The sequence below is a fragment of the Danio rerio genome, chromosome 5 (genome assembly GCF_049306965.1).
Source record: "Danio rerio strain Tuebingen ecotype United States chromosome 5, GRCz12tu, whole genome shotgun sequence".
NCBI classification, from domain to species: Eukaryota; Metazoa; Chordata; class Actinopteri; order Cypriniformes; family Danionidae; genus Danio; species Danio rerio.
The window spans coordinates 23,568,149-23,590,520 of NC_133180.1; the positions used below are offsets into that span (position 1 = coordinate 23,568,149).

Below are 22,372 nucleotides of genomic sequence, written 5' to 3' on the forward strand. Positions count from 1 at the left end.
CATATAATTTATAATAATATTTATTTGTTGTTTAAATTATATAAAATTATTATACATACATGCTATTCTCTCAGTGTATGTTGTTGCTTAATAGATGCATTTGCATTGTTTCACACTTCTCATAATTAAGGGTTTATATCTTGTAGTTTCATTTGTAACAAAGCAACACAATTGTGAGGAAGTCACAGTTCTCAGAAAAAAAAATGCTGTATAGATGTGAACTTATAATATTTACAATTGTGAAATAAACACTGATTGATATGTCCCTCTAATATTTTACTTCCCCACACACAATTCCCTTATTATTTTTTACGTCTCAAAATGTTTATTTCTCTGAATTGTTAGATTTCAGAAAATCATTTGTATCTAATAATTGTATAAAACTTCAAGAGGCTAGCTTTTGTATTCTATGTGTTTGTACTTTCTAGAAATTGTTTTCTATTTAAATAAACAATTGTTTCTAAAACTCGATTTTATAATGATTGTTTATGTCTGTACAAATCAATGCAAGTAGGGGAAAAAGCAAGTGAATCTGACCCATATGTACGTAAATATTTATAGATCTGACAGATCAGTAAAAACACCCAAACTCTTGTTAAGCCAATCAAAAGGGGCGTGGCCGATTTAAATTATGAAGGAGCGCGTGCGTGAGCGAGCGGGACTCCACGCCAGAGAATATTTTGAAAGACAGTAAAAAGACATATTGTTGAAAAGCGTATTTGTATTATTATTATTTTTTAGCAAAAAACGAAGGCATTTATAAGGAATATCGCTGGAGATACTGAAGTGAACTGAGGAGTTTTAACTTTTGGACCAAGCAAGAGGGCCAGCCCTTAACTTTCTAGCACACGTTAGAGAGCGAGAAGGACCTAAACGCCCAAGTTGCTTGGTTTGTGGTCGACACGTACGTAACACTGGCTTTTGCAATGTTTGTTTGTATCAAAGTATGCTTTGTTGTTATTTTAGCTATTTAAACAGGCCATTTTCAGTGTCAGTTGTCTGCATAATCTGTAATGTTAGCATTTTTTGAGTTTAGCTAGAGGAGCATTAGGTTGTTTATTTTAGATTTTTATTACAGTGTTTTGAATATGTAGTTTTTCTCAGCTTACTGATCATACAAAATGCAGTTTGGTTGTACACTTGAAGCAGCTTTCCAAACACAACAACTCTGAGTTGTCTGTGATTTCATGAAAAAAAATGTTGTATCTACAAGTTTGATCACTTTTACTAAAAATGCAAAAGATTAACAATTTTTTTATTTTCATATTTTTATAAAGGCTGGACACATAGGGTGAAACAATTTTGACCCACTTGCTATAAAACCATTTTTACACCACAAAAACTGCACACTAATGCAGACTCCATGATGTAGGGGATTTGCTCTCGTATTTAAAGTCCACATAAAAGCAAAATGTACGTTTATTTACTTGGTTTATTTTGCTGAATAAGTTAATACACTGAAAAAAAGTTTGTTTTTGTAATCTTCATTGAATAATCAATACATTTGGAGTGTCCGCCCTTCTGTTGACATTAACCAACACAATCTCACAGCAATTCGTAATTTTTTGATTTAATGGCTAATTCGTATAGATTTGTACAATCACATTCACACAATTTAGTACTATTTGCTCATCCCTCAATGATGGTTGGGTTTAGGGGCGGGGATGGGTACCACGCTTCTTTTTAAAATCATACATTTTCATACAGCTGAACTCATATGAATTAGCCACTAAACTGACAAAACTTCGAATACTTAAGTTTACTCGTGAGATCAGGCTGTGTCTGCCTGGGGGCTTTCATAGCAACTGCATATTAAAACCCTCTTTTACCATTAGTTTGCTATGAGGGAATGATGTGCAAAAAGAAAGCCCTGCTCAGTACTCTGTTGTTTCTGTTAGAAGTGCAATGAAATACTGAAATAAAAGTCCCAGCACCAACTGCCTTCAAGCAGACATTAACACTGGTTGTCACCCTAACTTTACATGAGCAATCAGGCCCTATGTTTAGATTTTATAGATGGGTAAATAAAATGGAATACAATGTCGAATGTTGAAAGTTAAATCATGTTTCAAAATGGAAAAAATTAATATAATTATAAAATCATTACTGAAATCTACATGCCATTAGTTTAGTGGTAACATTCTTGCTTTAAGAAAGACATATTTAATTTTGATAAACCAAACAAAATTGGCTTTATGTGTAAAATTAGATGTATATCATCATAAATGACAACTGGTCACTGAAAACATCACACAACACAAAGGCAGAGTGCAGAGAACTCAGTTTATTAGTTTAACATTTTACAATCTGTATTATATATATTTATATATGTATTTATATTTCTGAAAGCAAAGAGGGTTAGCTTTGAATAATACTGTGAATAAATATCAGGCTCTTCCCGGTGTTTTAATATACAGAAGGGGACTTTTTGAAAGAAAACCTTGAAAAAAGAGCAATATGTTCCGTCTCAATGTTGCAGTGCAACTTACACCTTATACAGCATAGCCGTGTGGGGGGAGAGGGGGGACATGCCCTTAAAACCACAGTGAAACCCCGATGGCCTGGATAACACACACTCATTCATACACACACACACACACACACACATCATGGGATGAAACACAGTAAAGTGTAACCAACATTCACATAAAAAGAATCATAAAAGAGTAACCGTAATGAGCAGACGTGATTCTGAGAGTTGCTTTGGTAAAAAAAGCATCGACCACAAACATGAAAGTATTGTCTGTCTATGTGTGGGTAGTGTGTGTGTGTGTTTGTTCCAATGAGTCTCACAGATAGTAATGGATGAATACATTCTATTCAATTAAAATACATCCCACAAGATCCTAAAAAGTGACAATCAAACAGAACTGTAACACTGAGCTCATATGCAGGGCTGTGCTGAAAAGCAATGTGTTTGGGTGAGGAGGGATGAGAACACACACACACGACATTTTTCAGAAGAGGGGGACATTTTCCACTCCACAGCCAGGAATGAACCAATTTATTTCTATATTTGAACCTCAGATTTTCTCCCATTTGATCTGATTGTAGAATCCTGAGCTGCTGATGTTTATAATTGTGAAAAGGACTGACGCTAACGTGTTAGCTTTTGGCTAGTGGAGTCTGTCTAAGGAACACGAACATTAGCAAACAGAAACAACCTGAATGTAGCCCATAGCTCAGAGGTAATGACCAGCAAAGACCCGGAAACAAGCAAAAACAGTCATAACATCAGAGAAGCAAAGCTTTTCATCTTTTGTCATCTTTTTTTTTTTGTAGAAAAAAATAGAGAGTAGAAAGGTTCTGCGTTGGCAGAGTCAAAAGATTGCATTCACGAGTACAATTCACAGTTTTAAACAGAGGATGCAGCTATGCAAATAATATTTTCTTATATACAGACTGTTCTCTGGCCTGATAGCATATAGTAATACTTTTTTAAACCATGCATGAGTTTAGCTATAATATAAATATTCTAAAGAAGCCAAATTAAACGCGTTACTACCTGCCAGGAGTTCATCTTTTCCCATTTGCGAATTCAAATCTCCAAAAGAGAATCTTCTGCATCCGTCGACTCACTTTCAGTCTTTCTCTCATTACCCTACACACACACACACACACACACACACACACACACACACACACACACACACACACACACACACACACATTTCCCAACACTCTTGCTTGCTTTGAGAGTTGTATAGAGTAACACAGTAGGGCGGTGTTGCTTGGTAACAGAGTGAAGCCTGTTGCCCATGGCTACATGAGTGCTCTTCCTGCAGCATTCCAAGGGAAGGAAATCAAAATAAAGGAAAATAAATAAATAAGCAAACAAAATCCTCATAAGATAAGTAAAAAAAGATTTTCCCCTCACTCCAATTAGAGACAAAAATAAGAGATTCTTTTTTTATATACGGTTCTGTTTTGTTCAACTGGTGGTCAATTACTCTGAAAAGATGAAGATTCTTCAGGCATGCACTGGGCACCTCACAGGGCCTTTCTTCCATCCGTCTCGAATAGTGGCTGTGATGAAATTTATTGTACAGAGTTTGCAATGAGTCGTAACTCTTTCACTTCCATGGCAAGCAGTCTGACTTTGTTTGTCTGTCTGTCTGCAGTAGTTGCGGAGGCTGGGTCACTTCTTCGACGTTGATCTTACAGTGTATTGGTTTAATCCGGTGTCACTCACGGTCAGGAGGAGGGCAGTATCAGGTCATCCGTCAAGGAAAAGTGAAGACAGTCTGAATTCACAGTGTTTTTTAAAGTGTGTGTGCGTGTGAATGTGGGCTTGAAACGCACGACTCACATTATTTGTATACCTTTGTGTCTTTGTTTTAGAGTGTGACTGTTTGTTAGTCGTGTGAGTGTGTGACTGTGTTTCACACATGCGTTTCTATGAAGGAGTGAGTGTGCATCATCAACGTTGTTGGTGACAGAGGTGAAAGGTCATTGGACTCGCTGGGCGGTTCCAGTGGGGCAGAGCTGAACTCACAGATATCCAGGAAGAGCTCATGGTTGCGTTGCTTCCATTCTCGAAATTTCCTTGAGGTCAAACATGGGTCGTCCAGCACCTGACTGATTATCGACAAGTCACCCTCTTTTGCCTGAAGGTAAAGGATAGAGAGAGGTTTAGCTTTAGTGTGGTTCTACACTTTTACATTTGTTGCTGAATTATTGTTACATTTAAAAGTTTTATTTTGCTTTGATTAAAAAGCTGCCTAAAACTACATCCAGATCAAGAAGATTCTGCCAACCTGGGGCCAGTTGTACCCTGTCACCATGTTTGAACAGCTAAAGGTTAGACAGTCAAGTACTGTAGGTAATCAGTCAGTACATTTACATGGACACCAATACTCCAATTTTAATAGGATTAAGACAATACTCACAGGGTTCAACGCTAAGGATTTTTTTCTACAGTGGTTTTAGATTTTTACTATAGCTATTTTTTTAGCCACATATTTTAAATAACATGTCAAAGGCCAAACATAATTGTATACACACACTTTTTATTCAGCATAACTTTTCTTTAAATACAACTGATGATTTACTTTAATTCTGACACCCACAGACACTGTCACCAAATATAAACCAGTGAGGCAAGACTTTCTCATACTAAGCCTCATTTCAGTTGTCAACTTTTGTGAAAATCGATCTATTGAATTATTCAATCTATTTTAAAAAGTTGTCTAGAATTCTGCATTATAGGTTTAATTTATAGAGCCAAATAACAGACGAACCAACACTGCAGTCAGATCATGAAGCAGATCAATGTTGATCTTTCGAGGTGTCAGTGCAGAAATGAACAAAACAAGCCTAACACAAAATATTATAAGATTAAAATATGGAAAAACTATCAGATGATAATTTCAGTCAATTTTCCTAATGGATTAACAGCACTCAGTAATAGTTCAGCATGCCTTCACTTTTGTATTTGACATGAAACGCACATTTACTGGTAGGAATGATGACATCCTGCCCTACGCCTAATTCTCTCTTCATATAGCCGTATATGTGGCTATTACACAGCTATAATACACTGTCATTCCGCCTGGTTCGTTAGTTCCTTGGATTGTTTTGCTTTCTCACTACAATGAATCCACTTTAGAGTTCGTTTCAATCAAGCCGAGACCATCTCATTCAGGTGATGTCGGACCAGAGCCGGATTAACCAATGGGCAATGTGGGCACAGGCCCAGGGGCCCGTCCGCACTTAGGGCCCCTCCGAGGGGGGAGGAAATGACGATTTTGCAGTGTCTATTTAGGATAAGTGCAAATAGCGCACCTTGTTGGAATTAACTAGCTAAGAGGTTTACGTCCATAACCGTTTGATTGACAGAGACAACATAACTAAAGACCGCAACAGAAGCGGTTAAGCGCATGGCAACATCTTTTGACGTGCTTGATCATGAACCCTGTTCAAATCCAGCGTCTGATGAACTCATTCTTCTTTTTTTCTCCCACTACATATCAGATTTTGCCTACTCTTCATCACGAGGAAGACAAGTAGGAATCATTAATAAGTGTGTGTATTATGGAAGACTTAGATTAATAGAACATGATTGTAGAGGTGTTATCCAAATCATGCTCATTATAGGTTTGTAGAAGTTATAAATTTAAAAATACCCTTAAATATAAATTTTTAGTACTGCTTCAGTCAACTTGAACAAGTATATTAAAATCCATTAATTTTCACTAGTTAAATTGGTATATTTTTTCAAAGTGTGCTTTAAATGCTTTAAAAATAAGTTAAATCTTTGTAGACATGAAATATATGTACTGTATATCATTTATTTAAAAAAGGTTTGATGTCTCTCACACCCTGCCTGCTAGAGTTTTGAATGAAATTATATAATTAAAAACCAAAGAATAGAACTTTTCACCTATAACTATTGTTAATTTGGAACTAGATTATATAAATTTATATTCAACACTGTGTTCTATATTTTGCTGATTTCTATACTGGCATTATTCCAAATGTTACTCTTATCCTGCTTCATATTACCATGATAATAAGTTTAAGTAAATACTTTAGCTCATCCATGAGAATGATTTCTGTATGGTCCATGTAATGAAGACGACAACACCCATGATTCCACCCTAAGTTACACTGTCATCATAATACGTCTTTATTTGTTGTGAATATGCACCCTCTAGTGGTGAAAATGAAATACTGTGCTTTTAAAGGAATAATTCACACAAACATTTAGGTTCTGTCATCACTCATTCCAGACCTGTATGAAATTCTTTCTTCTGCAGAACAAAAAAAAAAGTGGTTTGTAGTCCCTGCTGACTTGCACCATATATTTCTCCATACTTTGGTCGCCAACAATTTTTTAGTTAGACATTCTTTAAAATATCATCTATTGAATCCAACAGAAGAAAGGAGTAAATAATGAAACAAGTAAAAATACCAGTACTGCTCTAGGCTTTTTAGTAGACGTCTACACTGTTACAGTTTACTTCCACATTTTAGTGAGAGGAGTGTATATTCCTTATTGAGTCTGCGTACCTTGAGAGTGGAGCGGAGAACCCGTATGCGGTGTAGTCTCTCATTCGTGGCAGGGTCATTACTGCGTTTGATGAAGGATCGTCTAAACTCTTGTTTGGTGGAAGGCCTCTGCTGGCCGAAAGCAGACAGACTGGCCTGTTCCAGCGATTTATACAGCTCCTGAAGGCCATCGGTGCCATCGGAAGCTTTCTCGTCACTCTCAGGCCTCCTGCTGCTGGCTTTCCGCACATGTTTCTCCTCCTCTTCTTCCTCATCTTCCTCATGAAGGTGAGTTCGTGGCCTCAGAGTACCATGCGTGTGCATGTGTGTACGAGTGCTGCGGTGCGAGTGTCCTCCGTGCGTGTCACGGTGGCGAGGGAGGCTCTGGCTGCGCTGCTTGTGAGTGTGATGCCGGGGTCTGGACTCCTCGCTGTCCGTCAATGGAAAAGGCCCGTCCCGCTCTAGAGGACGCCGGCGCTGAGCGGGGAGCGTGGCTTGCCGCAGCTGGTCAGGTGACAGCAGCCCTGGTTCCTCCTCTTCTGCGGTCTGCAGGTAGTGTAATCCTGTGCTGGTCAAAGGTGTTTCAATCAGGTCCTGCCATGAGCGGCGTTCCCGATGGGAGGATCGGCAAGAAGAATGGGACTCCTCGGCAGAGGAATGTGAGAATGTGGAACCGCTGGAAAAATGTCGCTCAGGAAATGGACTGGTTGAAGTTGCCTAAAGACAAATAGAATCACCGCTCATTACCATTGCTGATGCTCAGTGATATTTGATGATGGTCAGAGAGATGCAGTGAATATGCTGCATGTTTTCCTTCAGTATGATGTGAAAGTGCACTGTAATTCTTTTATTTTTAATTAGAAATGATGACTTTTTTATATACTGGATCATCTTCATGCAATTACGAGCTGGCTTTATTCTTATATATCATTTCAAGGTTTTGGTTCAGTAAAGATTTGTATTGCTTATGCATTAAAATTACATTTATTTGACCCAAAATAGAGCAGAACAGTAATTATTACAATTAAAAATTACTATATTCTATTTTAATAATTTGTTTTAAAACTCATTTAATTAGTCATTATATTAGACACTTTCAGCAGTCATGATTCCTGTCTTCAGTGTCGCATGATTCTTCAGAATGATCACTTTGATACAATTTTCTTCTTTTTTCTCATAATAAATGTCGTGAACAGTTTTTTTTATATATTCTTTGAATAGACCATTAAATAGAGCAGAACACATTTAAACAGAAATCATTTTTGTAACGTTATGAATGTATTTTCTTTCACTTTTGATCCGTTTAGGCATGTGTGCATTTGTGCTAAAGTCAGTCAAAGGGCATTTTTGACTAAATATAGTCATGTGTCTTCATACTCACTGTGGGGTTGTGGTGGTATGTGGCTTCCTGTTTGAGTGTCATAGAGCCATCAACCTCATCCTGATCACTCTCGCTCCAGTAATCTTAACAAAGAAATGAAGAAATCAGAATGACGTGTACATAACACTATCGTTTATGATAATCAAACTTTAATTTTTCAAAAGCTATGATGAGGACATCATTACACTTTAAAAAAATCATTAATTTGATTTACATTTTTTTAAGGTAAAGGGTTGCAAAATATTTAAATGATCTGAATTGAAACAAATTAAATTCAGTAATGTTTTACTTAATTTGCTTGATTAAATTTAGCCTATATAAAGGCCCAATTCCACCCCTAGGCCTTCCCCTCACCCCTAACTCTTGTTTTGCGTGTTCACGTGAAGGTGTAGGGGTGTCCCAATTCTCTTTAGGCGTAGGGCTAGATAGCTCCTGAAACTGAGATTTTTTAGGACCACAGTCAAAAACAAGGGGTAAGGAAATTTCCCAGAATACACCATCTACACGGCAGCATGGCTGCACACGGAAGATGGTGCACACAGAAGATGCACAAATTTATATATTTTTGTCTTTATTATGAATTTTTACTACAAACAGATGTTTTAACACATTCATAACAGCGTTCCTGTTTTACCAACATGCTTTTTGAAAAAAGAAAAACCATTACAAAAACACTAAATTTCGCTATCTATAATCCATAATAATTATTGCTGTATAGCAGTCCCACAACATACTTTCATATTTTACAGTGTCTGCTATAATGTTAATGTTGTTTTCGTGTGTTTACATAGATGAAGATGGCCACGGTGTAAATGCACAGTACAGTTATAGTACATATTATTTCCACATGATATCGTTATAACATGATATTGTTGCCTTCAGTGATTTCCTAAAGATAAATAGCCATTTAATCAGTGTGCTCAACTATACTCAATGAAATCAGAGCACTAAGCTTATGATATCACAGGATATGATCTCACCTTCATCAGGACGTGGTACTGGATCATCAGGCGTGTAGCCAATAGCAGCCAAACCCAAACGATTCATCCATCTGAAACAAGAAATGAGTGTGGAAATGAGGAAATATCAGGGTGGTGGGCTGATGTCTGCTGAAGGGGCTTTGACACCACTTACCTGTTCATCTCCTCTAAATGATCTGTAGCAAAAAAGAAACTCTTAATTTTGGGATGGCATGCTTTGAAGGCACTGAAACAAAGAAAGAAAGAAAGAAACTGAGACCTTCAGACATAAATAGATTACACTCACTCGGAGCTTGAGTGTTTGTGTGTTTATAAAAGAGAGATCAGCAGTTCTGCAGTGACCCAGATTCCACTAGCCGATAGGTTTTACACACAGACCCACCCAACAAACCAGCAAGCCCAACACAACAGAGACGTGATTATTGTTGTCTTTCAACACTCACTGTTTCCTCCTGCATTCGATCGCTCTGTCTATCCGAAACTCTGGCAAACTGATGAAGCCTTCTGCTTTCTCATCCTGAACAAAGGAAAAAAAACAGCACCATTAATCATAAGGTTGGCAGTAACAGGATAGTATAAATGCACAGATGTGTTTTTATCATCCTTAAAACAATGAAATTAACATGAGATATACATTTAAATGTGAAACTATAAAAAAAAAACTAAACATCACACCAGGTTTGTTAGCTTTTGACCTGGCCATCAATGAAGACACAATGCACTTACTTAACTGCTGATAATTGTGTAATTCCAATAATAATACTGATACTGTAAAAGCTTATGCTAACACTGAAAGCATAAAATACTAGCCTCTATTCAAAAATATGTCTCCTTCATGCCAGATCAGAGTCTGCAATGTGTCCTGACATAAGACACCATGTTGGAGCATCAAACGCTATGTTATTGTTAGATAATAGCTGCTGTTAGCATTGAGCTAATTTGTAAAACAAACTACAAGGGCTTAATACTTTATGAAAATAACAAAGTGCTTTAATATTTTAACAAATCAAACAAACAACCAAAAAATTAATTACTTGACCAAAATCATTTTTTCACAGCCTTTGCATTTTTTTAATTCTATAATGAAAAAAAAACATGATTTCTGATTTTAGGTCGTTGTTTTTCCATAATAGCAGTTTTCAAATCTGTCTTTGTTTTCTTGTTTCATTTTCCTGTGCCAAGTATTTGTTTATAAGGAATGTAAGGTTGCTGTTGCATAAAAGTGATTGGGTTGGTGTGCACAATTATATGTCATAAGCTTCAAATCGGATTGATCTTTTGACATTAGATTAGAATAAATAGATTAGATTCAACTGTACAGTCATTACACATGTACAAGTACAATGCAACGAAATGCAGTTTAGGTCAAACCAGCAGTGCAATAGCAGCAAGTGCAGGGTGGAGGTATAAGTTATAAAGTGCAGTTATAGAAAAACTATGGTGATACTTACAGATGCATGTACTATCAACATTATATACAGGTTGTGTGCTGACTTCAGGATTATACATCCTATTGCTTTATTTGGTTTTAAAAAATAGACTTATCTCTCTCATTTGGGTATGAAAAGGGGGTTGGCCAAAAGAGAAAAACCAAAATAAAATATGGCCTGGGACAATAACTGGTTTCAAGGTTTACCGCATTTTGGAAAAGTCATGGTTATACCAAGGTTATACCTATTTTCTGTTATATCTTTCCCATGGTATACACTTTTTTTTTTTTTTTTTAGTTTCACTATTTTTTTTTAAGTTTTTTTAGGGCAATATCTCCAGCAAAAACAATCCTCCACATCAAAAGCTACTGGTCCAAAATATTTTAAATTAAAATATATTGTGTTCAATGGGGGAAAGTTATTGTTTTTTATCCAGACATTTAAAAAGAGCATATTTTAGAGCAGTAATCACAAAACCGTGAAATCCAAGGTTATCACATTGTCACAATCTTATACCAGTCTCTATTTGGCCATAGACACTACACAGTGTGAAACGGCTTTCATACCGGATGCATAGTTAACTATTCATCCAGAATTTTTGTTTTAATTTCAGTTCAGAATTTACATTACATGAAAATCAGATTTAGCCGATTCATTCTGACTGGTATGGTTAAAGGGATTTAAAAATCATCATTAAACCATTTACTCATCCTCTACTTTCCAAACCAGTTTCCAAACCAAGGTTTCTTTATTCTGTTAAACACAAAGGAAGATATAATGAAGTATGTTGGGAAAAATTCTAAATCTATTTTTGTTCATACTATGGATGTCTTTTTTTGTGTGTGTTTAACAGAAGAAAGACATTTGTGAAGGTTTAGAATCACTCACTCAGTGTGAGAAAATAGTGAGGAAATAAAAAAATATGAAATATGACTTAAATCCTTACTGGGGTGCTAATCTGTTTACAAACTGATTACTGTGCAAATGCAGCAAGTGAATTTTAAATGGACAATATTGGACATGCACCCTCACAGAACAACACAAGGGAAATGAACCATGCTTGTTTGCTTACATTCTGATTTGTGTACCAGTACAGGTTGGAGTCTTTAAGAACGAACCAGTACTTCTTCCATTTCTGAGTAAAGTAGCCCGTGGCGTCCTTCTTTTTCCATAGCCAGCCTTCACAGTCGCCATGACCCAAATCTTTGCAGGCAATACGCCTCCTGCTGGCACTACTGAGGGAACCTACACACACACACACACACACACACACAGCATAAAAAATTATAAGCATATATGAGACAAATAACGTCTTGATATTCTTGACAAACACTGCTCAGTTTAACACAAGTAAAGATCCTGTTATCTGATCATCGTACCTTTGCTTTTCTTCTTAGGCTTGGTCCTCAGAGAGGCATAATGTACAGACTAGGAGAGAGGAGAGGATAGACGATGAAAAAATAGAAATAGCATGATTATTTGTTTCAGAAGACTTCATACTGTTTCGTTTTCATGGCTAAAACCTATAAGGATTTCAATAAAGTTATTATACAATTCTGCTGCTGAAAAGCACATGCACCAAATAGTTTAATCTAAAATTAAAAATATAAAAATATATAAAAAAAGAATATCCTATATTAGCAAATAAATTTTTTAGATAACAACAGAAAAAAAAATTTAAAAACCCAACCAAAACAGTTGTATTAGGCTAAATATATACCTCAGGTTGTAAGTTAAATCCTTAATAATGTAATGATGCAATAACACAATATGTTTTATTGGAAAATTGCAAATATATGTTCTCCAGTAAATATTTTTCTCTTAAAAAAACAATTAATACTTGAAGTGAATTTATCTTTACTGTCCCAATTTTTTCAACTCATCAATTCTGTTTTCATTATCAATTCTGATGCAGTAACTGTACTTATGATTTACCTTCCTCATTGATGCCCCTGCTTGTCTGTCAAGTCCTGAACTGGCATATCTTTAGAGAGAGAAAAAAGAAAGAATAAGGCAAAATAGAAAAAGCAGAGCCTGTGAGACAAGAGAGAAATAGACATTTTAAATGGGTTGTTATGATTGCATTTACAAAACAATAATAATGTAAAAAAAAAAAAAATAATAATAATAATATATATATATATATATATATATATATATATATATATATATATATATATATATATATATATATATATATTGGGGGAAGTATTTGATCTTCTGATGATATGTTTGCTCACTGACAAAGAAATTATTAGTTTATATGTGTAGTGGTAGGGTTATTTTAACTGTACGAGACAGAATAACAACAAAAAATGGATTTGAAAAAGTTATGATTTACTGATGATTACTGATTTCCATTTTAATGAGGAAAATTCTATTAAAATCATGTTCATTTCTGTAGCGCTCGTACACTGTAGATTTCAGAGTTGACTGTCAGTTTTCAGAGTTGAAGTTCAGTTTAGTTCAGTTCAGGGTGGTTTAAAATTCACTGCTGAAACTCTGAACACTGAAGAGCAAATCTGTCGATGTGCAGCTCCACAGGTCCCAAACAAACCAGTGGCGAGTAACAAAACTTCACCAATTGACGACAGTGAAGGAAAAAACCTAGAGAGAAACAAGGCTCAGTTGGGCATGACTATTTCTGCTCTGGCCAAACTTCTTGTGCAGAGCTGCATTCTAAGCGCTGAAGGTTGGAGAACACTGGAGCTGCAGGTGTGAGTAGGTCAAAGACAAGATTGTAGACCTGCAAAAAGCTGGAATGGGCTATAATACTATCTTCAAGCAGCTTGGAGGGAAGCTGACAACAGTTGATGCAATTAGGAAAAAGAAAACAACTGTAAATCTTCTTTAGTCAGGGAGTCCATGCAAGATCTCACCTCGTGAAGTTTCAGTGATAATGAGAATGGTGAGGAATCAGCCCAAAACTACACAGGAGGAAATTGTCAATGATCTCAAGGCAGCTGGGACCACAGTCACCAATAAAACAGTTGGTAACATACTACACCATCAAGGAAATCTGAAATCCTAAAAAAGTGTTTGGGATGCCCTTTTGCACAAGAAAGCACATGAACAGGCCCGTTTGAAATTGAACATCTGAATAAGTTATGGTTTGATGAGACTAAAATCAAGCTCTTTGACATCATTCCAATTCGCCATGTTTTGGAGATAAGGGAATGAACACCAAGAACACAATCCCAGCTGGCAACCATGCAGGTGGAAACATTGAGGGGACAGTGTCTGCAGTGCATCAAAGGTATGATGAATCAGGCTACTGTCAGATCTGGGGTAAGAACCATTAATAATGGGTTGTGGATGGGTATTTCAGCATGAAGGTGACCCAAAACACATAACCAAGGCAACAATGGAGCGACACAAGAGGAAGCAGTTTGAGGTTCTGAAGTGGCAAAGCCAGTCTCCAGACCTCTTAATTCAATAGAAAATTTGTAGAGGGAGCTAAAAGTTTTAAGTTACCAAACGTCAGCCTCAAAACCTAAATGACTTGGAGAGTACCTGCCAAGAGGAGTGGGACAAAATCCCTCTTGAGATGCAAACCTAATGACCAACTACAAGAAATGCCTGGCCTCTATTATTGCAAACTAAGGATTAGAAGTCGTGTTTTGCGAAGGGGTCAAATACTTATTTCACTCATTAAAATAGTAATCGGTTCAACTTTTTTGACATGGATTTTTGTTGCTATTCTGTCTCACAGTTAAAATAACTCTACCATTACAATTATAGACTAATAGTTTCGTTGTCAGTGGGCATACAAAAAAAAAATCAGCAGGGGATCAAAAACTCAAAGTCAGGTGGTGGACAGGATGCTGGTGTTTGAGGTTAACTTCATATATACCTAATTTTAAGTGAAGCAGCTCTACTGCAGCTGTTATTCTCACTAACACACCCTTATACACAAAAAACTTACACACCCTCTTCACACAATTACACACTACTATAGATTACAACCATAGATTAAGAACTGAACCTCAACTCTCTTTTGTATTGATCTCTGTATGTATTCATACTAATGAAACCGATTGTTCTGTTTTTAGACTGAAACTGTAATAAATCTAATCAAATTTGCAGCCAAGTCATTTCGGTTCCTTATTTTTCAAATAAGGAAGAGTAAATTAAGATGGTCACATCCTATTAGTGTATTAGTGTGTAAACCAATGAACATCAATCTGTAATAAATGTTCATTTAGGTCCTGAAATGACCACTCTAAAGACCAGTGCAATATTTATCATGACAGAATTAAACTACCAAAGGTCGCATTCTAAAACTCTTAAGTATGAAGCAGCTTTGCATTCAAAATATTGGCTAGTCCAGTGTCAGGTAAAAATGGCAAATAAGGGCCTGGGTAATAATGGCTGAAAAGATGGCTGGGATGTCCTTTTGCATAAGACAGCTCATGAACAGGCCCGTCTGAAGTTGCAGATTGAACATCTGAATAAGTTGTGGTCCAATGAGAAATAAATTAAACTACCAAAAGTCTTGTTCTAAAACTCTTTAATATGATATATGAATCAGCTTTGCGTTCAAAATAATGGCCAGTCCATCAGGTAATAATGGCAAATAAGAGCAAAGCAAAACTGATAAAAGTTAATCGTGACACAAGAAGCACTAATGATAAGAATAAATGAGGAAATCCACAGAACATGTACTTTAAATAGCACCTTTACATCTGGCTGTGTTTAGCACCTGCCGCTCTGAAAGTCCTACTAAATGAGCCTTGTAATGGGAACGAGTGGCTGAAGGTTATTGAGTTCGGTTGAAATGATTTGTTGCCAAACTGCAGGGCAGATCATTTTGTGCATCTGTCACAATATATATGGCTGAGTATGCAAACTCTCATATAGTGAAAACCACATTTGACCCAAGAGCCATGCCAACACCGTTATGTGCAAGCACTTGTTTATAACTTAGTGAAAAGTATGAAAAGGGAATAGTCTAAAAAGGGTCAAACAAAACAAAAGCTGTCATTATGACTTACAAGGACACACTATTCCTTTGTGTTTGGCCAGGCACGTGCACACATAGGGCTCAACCTGTGCAGTGCACATGCCCTTTTTAGTCTTGGATAGAAAGTGCCCTTCCAAAATGATCAAAAGTGCCCCCGCGACGCGACACACCCTCCGTCCCGCCCTTCAGTAGGCGCACGACAACACTGATCTTGAGTAAGCGTGCTCAACCCCCCTCCCCCGCTTTAAAGTACGCGAGCGACAACACCGCTAATCAGAACGCGCGCGACAACACCGCTCTTCAGTACGCGCGCGACAACACCGCTCTTCAGTACGCGCGCGACAACACCGCTCTTCAGTACGCGCGCGACAACAACACCCGTCCCCCCCTGCACATGCCCTTTGGACGGTCTCTGCACGTGCCTGTGTTTGGCAATGTGAGCACTTGCAATTGCAATCCTTTTGGAAATAATTAATACGTATAATCTCTAAAACTATTGGTAAAGGAATCCCTGTTTGCCCTAAAAAAATTTTCCCACCTGCCTTATCTCTGAAAACATATGAACAGAAGTTTATAAACCTGTGTCTATTGCATGCAAAGTGCCTGATTGCCATTCACTGACAAATAACATATTTTACAAACAAATACACATATTTCACAAGATTTGGGACTTTTTCCTTCATTTTTTGATAGGAATGGACTGACTATTTAGTAATTCATTCTGTAGTGAGCACTGCGAAAAAGGGGCGGGATTAAACAAGATTATTAGACATTAAAAAAAGCCAGCGATTGCTCCATGTTTAAAATTTCTGTCCAGAGAGGTCGCATGACCCTGCGTTTCTGGTCTGACGCATTCGCGTGCATATGAATGGAAGTCTATGGGGAGAAAAGTCAAGTGTGACCGCAGCTTTATAAGCAGGGTATGCGTGGGGTGTTAGTGTTAAAATGTCTCACACCTTAAAAGCAAACTTTTAGGCCTTAAAAAGTCTTAAATCTACATAAATATTCTGTTGTAGGTATTACATTTTTTAGACGGTTTTTAATTGTCCTTTGTTCATGTATAGCTACCCAATCTGGCCATTAATACTCATTAATACTCCTACGGTCATGAATACATATTAATACTCATATGACATGAACTTTCCCTATAGTAGCAAACTTTCTCCATTTATTTACTGCTGAGGATACTGACCTAACCTATATATTTATATAAATTTTGATTATTGTATAACTATTAAATTTATTTAATTATAATTTTTTAAAAGAGCTGTTTATTGGATTTTCACAATAATACAGACACAAAAAAAAAATCATCTTTAAAATATACACAAAGAAAAATAACAACACACAATTAAGGAAAGGGGAAGAAAAAAAGAAAATAAAAAGCTCCGATTATATATAAAACTGGACTCCTCCACATTAAACAGATCAGAAAAGGGCTAAAAACATTGCTTATTTTTCAGATAATAATACAGTTACAATATTCCTTTCAGCATGATGGGCAAAGACCAGGTTCTAAATAATCCAAATATGGAGTTCAAACTTTGAAAAAATGTTGTGTTTTTTTGTGTAAAACATGGGTCAGATGTTTTGAGCAATTAACTCCAAAAATATCTTGTGCCAACCTTTAAGTGATAGAGATTTATCACTAATCTAATTAAGTAAAATATTTTTCTGGTGGCAAAGGTTTATATATTATACAATTTCTTATTAGCTGATGATAAAATGTGTCCATTAAGTAAACTCAAAAACAATGGTGAACTGGGTCTTTTCCATTTCCCCCATCACCCAAGACTAAAACCTCTGCATTCTGCTACATGAACACATACAATGCATTGAAGTACCTACATCAGTTTTACATTTTAAACACATAGGCAAATTTAAAAGGGTTAAATAGATGTCTGCATTTAGGGGAGATATGGAGTCTGTGTATTATTTTATATTGTATTTCTCCTGTACGTGTACAAACAGTGATTTTCTTAGCCTTAGACCAAATATCATCTCATGTTTCCTTATCAATATCAGTAACTAACTCTTCCTCCCATTTGGTTTTATTCTCTGTATATCAGAAGATGGGATTGAACATACAGACACCTAAAATCGACCCACCGACATCTTTCCTGATGATAAAAATATTACCCTCTCAATAGAAGATGTCACTATTTTTAACAAGTGTTGTGCTGTTAGTGATATCAGCCTGTCAGTCTTAATTGAAGAAAGCGTCATCATTTTTGACTAATTGGGATTTCAGAGCTAATACCCTAAAAGACATTCATTTGTTGTCTAAAAACATGTGTAATGATTTTTTGATAGGGCAAGTGAAAATATTTTTGAAAAAAAAAAAGCTTAGCATTTAGCACTGTACAAGACTAATATTTCACTTATGATGGTCTTAAAATGTCTTAATGTCTTAAATTTAACTTGATAAGACCTGCAGAAATGCTGTATAAGTGATGTGTATCCCTTAAAGAGTAACCACATTTGTGTTATAGTTTGTGTATTGTTTGTTCCGTGTATTATAATTTAAGGCAGATATGAAGTTTACTCACCGATCAGCATCTGCTCGAAGTGTGTCTGCAGCTCTCTGTGTCATTGAACAGAGTGACAGAGACAGAAAAAGAGGCAAAGAGGAAGAACAATGTGAATTTCCTGTTATTATGAAACAAACGACTGTAGCTGAGACGCTTGCGTGTGCAAATGACAATGCACAATCACATGACAATACAGACCGAATATATGCCACTAGATAAGAGACTACTGAAACGCTTTAATTACTGAATGTCTGAACGTTTTGTACAATCTCTAGTTTAAAACATGACTATTTGAGGAAGGATGTTGACCTGCAATCAGAAAATCCAATTATGCAATGGTGTGAGAGCAGACACATCTCTCATGGTACACTCACATGGTAGTGTGGCATTGTGTTTGAGTCAGGCACGGGAAAGGGCAGCCCCTCGGGGGGACCTGTGTCCAGACGCACAGGTGGAGCGAGCATTGAGGGGCTGATGGGAAAACTGGGACTGCTTGGATTCCGGCTCTTTTTTCTGGATCGCCTGCTTGTGTCACGTTGGGAAAACTCTGCCTCCTCCTGGATCAACAGGATCCTGTCATCACTTAGAAACCGCAAAAGGGAGGAATCAGAATCTGATGGGGAAAGACAGAAAACAAACACAAAGTCACGTACAGAGGGAAAGAGAGAACTTGTCACAGAAAATGCTAATTTTTCAAGTAGCAGCCACAGCATGAACTACTCTGACACCTTCATGTGTTTGTGAGGTTTTTTCCCCTAAAGGAGGTTTGATTTCTATTTTTATCTGTGCCTGTGTCACCTACGCATTCTCTGTTCTATTCTTAGAGTCGTAGTTCCACAAAAAAAGAAACAAGGACATAATAAATGAGTCATTTCATATGTTTGCTGTTGACTTTTCCCCACTCGCATCCTAAAAGGTGGCCGCTGTCACCGATAATGATCTGGTTTTTCAAACATTGAGATAATATCTTTTTAAATTCAATCAGTCAACAGTATCAGCTGAAAGGAGATTTCATCAACTTCAGTAATATGTTCATTCTAACCACTCGGGGAATGGGGAAATATTAGTTATAGCATTAAAGGGCACCTATCTTACCCCCTTTTCAAGATTTAAGATAAGTATTTTGTGTCTCCCAAATGTGTCTGTAAAGTTTCAGCTCAAAACACCCATCAGATTATTTATTATACCTTTCAGAATGTTGGGATTTTCTGCTCTGAACACAATTTAGCTGTTTTTGTTGCCTGTGCCTTTAATGCTAGTTCTCCCCACCCACCATTCCCGCATGACTGTCAGAGTGTGCCTCAATCTCTGAATGCTTCAGATAAGCAGCAGTGACAGACAGTAAAGAAGCAGATGTCATGTAACGTTTGTGAGAAATACTACAGTAAGAACTTTCCCAATGCTTATTTGATGTATTTGTTGTGGAGTTAATCCAAGACTTTCTGCGATGAGTCGCTCACAATGTTGTTATAAACACACACACACACACACACACACACACACAGTGCACATTTATTTGATGATGATTGATGATCACAGAGAGCTTAACAGATCTTTTAATCCCAGTTGCTTTGCACATGTCCTGTCTTGTTGATATGATTATATATGCATTACTACAGAAGCATGTTAATATGTGGCTGTCAATCAATTTGGTGGATGGGGAAACCGCACTTCTATGTTACGTTGCAGCAGGGCCATGCACAGTGGGGTGGCCCGGTGGCTAGAGCCACTGCCCTCTTAGCAGGCGCAGAGGTGCCCCTCTCAGCAGGCGTAGAGCCCCACCCCATTCATTCTTTCCATTTTCATTCTCAATGCAAATGAGTTTTCTGCTGTAAATAGTTGTTTGCAGTTTCTCCAGCTCTCTGAAACTAAGGTGGTTTCTTGAAAGTGTGTAACGGTATTTCCTGCTGTTGGTTGCAAAGTTTACTAGAACAAAGGCACCACCTTACAAGTTTGCTTTCTGTGCTTTTGATGCAGTGAAATGTCTGAATGCACTAAAATGTCAGTTATATAATGTTTTGACATTTAAGTTCTTGAGATGCTTTCATGTGAAAGCAACTTACAAGCAATGCTGATAAACTTCTGTAGGTTTTACTTACCAAGAACAAGAGTGTTCTTGACTACACAGTGAAATTTCATGGTTTTTTAGTTTTCCTACTGATATTGTAAGGATCAGAGTTGAACAATTATGTTAGCCTCACATTACTGACACTGAGCTTTAAGCCCAAAATTCTCATAAAGGTCAACATTTTATTTTTTTACTTTATTGTTTTTAGACAAACAATCCATACAGCACTATAGTAATAATAGGTTAATACAATTATTTTTAATTACCAAAAGGAAACAAATAATAAAATAGACACAACCATAATAATAACAATAAATAAAAATTTAAAAACAAAACACTAATCTTCTGTTTTTATCTAAATGAGTCTAATCCTTTTCAATATAACTATTTCTTTGCAGAAATTATGTTTTGAAAATCCAGGTTTTTTAGAATTTGTCTTCTTTCTTTTTTTAGTGAGAATCTGATTTACTCCAGTTCCAAATGTATTCATTAGATGTATCTATGTAGGAGCAGTTTTCTGTTTTCAGTTTAATAATATTACCCTTTGTGCTATTAGACAGCTAAAAACAGTACAGGACAAAATATAGTTCCATTTGTCTATCCTAAAATCAGTGATGCCTAGAACTGCAATACGGGAATCTGGATCTATTGGCTTTTAACCTGTTTTTGAGAGTGTTAGAAAAATATTTTCCCTGTAAGATGATCATTTTGGGCAGCTGCAAAACATATGATCCAGTGATACCTGTTGCAGTCCACACCGATTACATGCAGGGTCCACTTCTGAAAAATATCGTAAGTTTTTGTTTGGACCAATGTAAATAATGTATTACTTTTAAATTGTATGAGGCCATGCCTTGCACATACCAATGACCTGTGGGTCTGTTCAAGGGCTATCTTCAATTGCTAATTAGTGATTTCAACACCTAAATCATAGATCTCAAACTCAATTCCTGGAGGGCTGCAGCTCTCCACAGTTTTGCTCCAACCCTAATCAAACACGGCTAATCCAACTAATCAAGGTGTTCAAGACTACTATAGACTATTAAGCAGGTGTGAGTTGGAGCTAAACTAAGCAGAGCTGTGGCCCACCAGGAATTGAATTTGAGACCATTGACCTAAATCTTCCTCCTAGGAGGGTTTTAGGCGTTCTAAAGTTGCTGTGTTTGTTAATCTGTCTTTTTTTAAAGAAAGAAATGTTAATGCCATTTTTGAGTCAGTTGACACTTTTAATTTCCTTTCTAAGAGACAAACTCTCAGTTGGCCAAGAATGTCAGAAATGACTACAATAACTATAAAGAAGAAGCATAATGAAGACTGCTAATGTTTTTCAAGTGTTTCAAACATGCTTTTTTGAATATTCTCTTTTATTTAGAGTGCAGCAGATTGTAAATGTCATTTATCTGCAAGTTTAAATATTAAAGTACATGATAAATACAATTCTCTCTCTCAAAAAAAAAAAAAAAAAAACCCAACTGAAACTTAAATTACATGACGGCAATTACAACCCTTGCATAAATCTACAAAATGATCAAGCATACCTTACAAACTCTTAATCTTTGAAATTTATGCAAAGATATGCAATGAATTGTGTTAATGATTGCACAAAGATACAAACTCTTCAATTGCACACATAAAGCAGACCCCCTAGTTTTTCAACATTTTTTTTTGGATTTTAAAAAATAAATGTTTTTATTGTAGTAATTCCTAGATTTTTGCGAACAATTTTGCAATTAAATTATAATTTTGATGTAATGATTGTGAGGGCATAAGTGAGACATCACTTTTCATTTTATAGATGCAACGCTATAAGTCATGTAAAACCAAGCAAATGCAAACTGAAATAAATATAATTTGATTATATGCTTTGGAATTGGATGTTTTATGAATTTATTTACATTTTTTGCAATTGTTTTGCACTTAATTAAGAATTTTGCAGGATTGCAAAAATTTGCGACTGCTTGTTAATTTTATGTTAGATCCAGCGATCGTGGAATCACGAAAAACTAGAGGGTCTGATTTCGAAAACACA

The 22,372-nt window shown here is 36.4% G+C and overlaps 1 protein-coding gene across 1 annotated transcript in view; it reads right to left on the minus strand.

The window, feature by feature from the left end:
- Positions 1-2,269: 2,269 nt before the first annotated feature.
- Positions 2,270-22,372, minus strand: part of si:ch211-26b3.4 — a 77,775-nt gene continuing 57,672 nt past the window's right edge. The window contains exons 13-23 of the mRNA XM_021471597.2: positions 18,650-18,888; positions 18,294-18,328; positions 12,717-12,765; positions 12,161-12,209; positions 11,854-12,026; positions 9,795-9,868; positions 9,506-9,577; positions 9,352-9,422; positions 8,372-8,454; positions 7,012-7,707; positions 2,270-4,607 (exon numbers count right to left, since the gene is read on the minus strand). Of these exons, the coding sequence (XP_021327272.1) occupies positions 4,383-4,607; positions 7,012-7,707; positions 8,372-8,454; positions 9,352-9,422; positions 9,506-9,577; positions 9,795-9,868; positions 11,854-12,026; positions 12,161-12,209; positions 12,717-12,765; positions 18,294-18,328; positions 18,650-18,888 (1,766 nt within the window). The 3' untranslated portion in view covers positions 2,270-4,382. The remainder of the gene's footprint in view (positions 4,608-7,011; positions 7,708-8,371; positions 8,455-9,351; positions 9,423-9,505; positions 9,578-9,794; positions 9,869-11,853; positions 12,027-12,160; positions 12,210-12,716; positions 12,766-18,293; positions 18,329-18,649; positions 18,889-22,372) is intronic.